This window comes from Galeopterus variegatus, unplaced genomic scaffold (assembly GCF_000696425.1).
Source record: "Galeopterus variegatus unplaced genomic scaffold, G_variegatus-3.0.2 Scaffold5830, whole genome shotgun sequence".
Taxonomy (NCBI): Eukaryota; Metazoa; Chordata; class Mammalia; order Dermoptera; family Cynocephalidae; genus Galeopterus; species Galeopterus variegatus.
In genome coordinates, this window is record NW_007731941.1 from 116,689 (window position 1) to 120,665 (window position 3,977).

Genomic DNA, 3,977 nt, shown 5'->3' on the forward strand with positions numbered 1-3,977 from the left:
GACCCTGCCCGGCCGTTAGCGGAGGCCGGCTCCGGCGTCCGGCAGCGAGGGGCACACAGACGGCGGTCAATAAATGCTGAGTGAATGAATGAGCACGTCCCCTCCGCGGCCCAGCTCAGTCAGTTCCCGGCTTGATCGCGTCCAGGCCACCCTCGACCCCGGACTGGGGCATCCAGACGCCCGACAGGTATTTATTGGGCGCCTACTGTGTGCCTTGGTGACTGCGTTGGGTACTGCTAGGCTTGAGCAAGACAGACTCCCTGCCCCTGCAGAGCTCACAGCCTAAAGGGAGGGAAGACTTTCAACGACTTTAGATAATATAGTTTCCCCTTAGCACAAAATAGAGGAAAATAATCCCAGGGAAGAGGATGGGGGCGGCCTCCCTGACGAGTGACATCTGAACAGAGACCTGAAGACCGGAATGGAGTGAGGGAGTGGGCCATGAGAAGAGCTAGGGGCTGGCGGTGGGACACAGAGTGCCCAGTGGGGGGAAAACCCAAGGCAGGGGAGGAGCCGAGGTCCCCCCTAATAACAGTGACATTTTGGGGTCCAGGATGAAATCTACTGCCATTTGGCCCACTGAGTCACATATAGAAGCCCTGGTCGGTGTCCACACACTTCAGCTCATCCATTTATTCAGCCAGAGATTGCTGAGCATCTATTCTGCAGCAGGCCTTGCTGTGAGTACAAGGGATATGGTTTAGAACGGGTCCTCCAGGCCTTTCTGAAGGGTCCAGGAGGCAGTGGATTGAAAGACAAGGAGGAGGCATCATTGGAAGGCCGGGGGAAAGGACTGTTCCAGGCAGAGAGAACAACCTGTGCAAAGGCCCTGAAGCACCAGCAAGCTTGGCTCTTCAGGTCCAGAAAAGCCAGCGTGGGTGGAGGTGAGGCAGGAGCTGATCGTGCAGATCCTCAGCTGCAGGGTAAAGAATTTGAGTTTTATGTCAGGGCAGTGAGAAGCCAGTGGAGTGGGACCATCTAGTAGGACGTTCTGCAATGAGGGAAACGTTCTCTGTGTTGTCTAATATGGTAACCACTAGGTTTATGTGGCTGCTGAGCACTTGAAGTGTGGGTACTGTGACTGTGGCGCTGAATATGGAATCTTATTTAGTTTTAATTAATTTAAACAGACATGTGGCTAGTAGCTACCATACTGGATGGTGCAGTTCTGCAGAATTTTCTGTAGGAGGCAGTAAATATGCACCAAGCCTGCGAGTGGAGTAGAGTACTCAGTGTGACAGTCTCTGTCACTAGAGCTGGCTACATAATCCAGCACCTAATGCAGTTACCTCTGGTGTTCACAGTTGCTGGACTGAGGCATGAGCCTTCAGCTGCGTGGTTGGGCCCAGTAGCACGTCGAGGGACTGGGGTGTACACCCACACATGGTTTGGCCCTGCGGTGACCGGAGCAGCCCAGGTCGCCACCATGACTAGGTTGTTAGTGGCCAAAATCCTCTGCATGGTGGTCGTGTTCTTCTTCATGCTGCTTGGCTCCCTGCTCCCTGTGAAGATCATCGAGTCGGACTATGAGAAGGCCCACCGCTCCAAGAAGATCCTTTCACTCTGCAACGCCTTTGGGGGCGGGGTCTTTCTGGCCACATGCTTCAACGCTTTGCTGCCTGCTGTGAGGGAAAAGGTAAGGGCACCCCCCCAGTGGTAACAAGGGGTTCTGATGCTTTTTCAACACTGATACCACATTCCATAGGGGCCTTGATGCTGTAAAGGTGACGGGAGGTAGAAAATGAACTGCTGTGTGACTGCGAATTGTTTGTATCCCCCCTCTGTGACTTAATTGGTAAATGAGGGGTTTGGACTAGACCCTAGGTCCCCAGCTGGTGTAACATCTGTCGTCACCTTATAACTGTCCAGACCAGACCACCTGCTCCAGGTGGCACACACCTTGTCCTAAAGCTGGCAAGTGTGGCCTCTTTTCAACTCCTGTGTTAGTCAGCTATTGCTGTGTAACAAATTACAACAAATTTACCATCTTAAGACAGATATTTATTATCTCACAGTTCTGTGGGTCAGGTGTCTGGGCACAGCATAGCTGGGTCCATCACCTCAGGGTCTCACAAGGCAGCCATCAAGGCCTCCTGGGCTGCAGTCTCATCTCCATATTTGACTGAGGATGGATTGGCTTCCAAGCTCACGTGGTTGTAAGACAAATTCAGTTCCTTGCTGGTTGTCAGATGGAGGGCCTCCATTTCTCACTAGCTGTTGGCTGGGGGCAGCCTTCAGTCCTTTGCCACATGGGCCACCCCAGTGTGACTGTTTGCTACATCAGTAGGCCAAGAAGACAGTAGAGCCTGCCTGCGAGGTGGAAGTTACAGCCTCACATAATGCAGGGACAGGATGGTATCCCTTCACCTCTGCATGCTGTTCTGGTTACAAGCAAGTTCCAGGACCTCCTGCAGTCAAGGGGAGAGGCCCGTGTGGGGCGTGACTCTCAGTATGCAGGAATGGCTGGGGGCTGTTGCCGAGTCTCTGTCTGCCACAACTTCTTTTTTTTTTTTTTTTTTCCTTTTTGTCTTTTTTCGTGACCGGCAACGGGATCACAACCCTCGGTGTCACGCCCGCACCGCGCTCAACCAGTGAGTGGACCGGTCTCTATATGGGATCCGAACCCTCGGCGGGAGCACCGCCGCACTCCCAAGCGCCGCACTCTACCGAGTGCGCCACCGGGCCGGCCCCTGCCACAACTTCTAACAGCATCGTCCTCTGATGACTGTTCCTCGAGCTCCCCACATCAGGAGCCAGAGTTTGAGTCCCTTGTAGGGCCACAGTTAGACGGGCCCTTGCGGTGCTTGCTGGTTGACCTCGGGTAAGGTGTTTCCTCTCTTGGGGCCAATGCCAGATATGGTAGTTGAGTTTACATTGGGTCACATGCTCAGTGTAGATGTCAGGACTCCCTGTTCTCTCCCCGACAGAAACACAAAAGCCCTAAATGTGCCAGCCCCCTCCCCCTGCTCTCCCCTGTGCTAGGTTTCCAGAAAGGAGGAGGTGCCTTGTCTGAGATCTATTCCTCTGAGCCTGTTAGCGTGGTGGGTGGAATTCTAGGGTGGTCCCCAAGAAGCCAGCCCGTTTGTGCACGTGCATACTACTCCTGCCCCTTGAGTGTGGGTGGGGCTGTGACTATGATGGGATGTCATCTCTGCAGTTCTGTCATCCGGCAAAAGGGATTTGGTCCCAAATCATTTGACACTGAGTTCATCAAAAGGGAGACTATCTGAGTGAGCTTGGCCTAATCAGGCGAGCCTGTTGCCCTCCTACTGGCCTTGAAGAAGCAAAAGGCCATGTTGTGCGAGGAGGGGAGCACGTGGCAAGGATCCCAGTGCAGCCTCTGGAGCTGAGAGCCATCTCCCCACGACACCCAGCAAGGAAGAGGATTCTGCCGGCCACCAGTGAGCCTGGAAGAGGACCCTGGCCCCTGGATGAGATCTCAGCCTTGGCCACAGCTTGATTTCAGCCTGATGAGACCCTGAAAGGAGGATCCAGCCGACCCACACCTGAATTTCTAACGCTCAGAACCACGCCAACATGCATTTGTGTTTTTTTTTTTTTTTAAAAGATGACCGGTAAGGGGATCTCAACCCTTGACTTGGTGTTGTCAGCACCACGCTCACCCATTGAGCTAACCGGCCATCCCTATATAGGGATCCGAACCCGTGGCCTTGGTGTTATCAGCACCACACTCTCCTGAGTGAGCCACGGGCCGGCCCCTAACATGCATTTGTGTTTTATGCTGCTAAGTTCATGTTCGTTTGTTGTGCAGCCTAGGAAGCCAACAGTTGGCATCAACTAAGATAAAAATCTCAGGGCCGAGCCCGTGGCGCACTCGGGAGAGTGCGGCGCTGGGAGCACAGCAGCACTTCTGCCGCGGGTTCAGATCCTATATATGGATGACCGGTACGCTCACAACGCTCACTGGCTGAGCGCAGTGCAGCCGGTCTCAAAAAGGACAAAAAAAAAAAAAAAAA

General features: G+C 53.7%; 1 protein-coding gene across 1 annotated transcript in view; it reads left to right on the forward strand.

Annotated features, from left to right (window-relative positions):
- The first annotated feature begins 1,310 nt into the window (after positions 1-1,310).
- Positions 1,311-3,977, forward strand: part of SLC39A3 (solute carrier family 39 (zinc transporter), member 3) — a 9,005-nt gene continuing 6,338 nt past the window's right edge. The window contains exon 1 of the mRNA XM_008590065.1: positions 1,311-1,636. Coding sequence (XP_008588287.1) covers positions 1,427-1,636 — 210 coding nt within the window. The 5' untranslated portion in view covers positions 1,311-1,426. The remainder of the gene's footprint in view (positions 1,637-3,977) is intronic.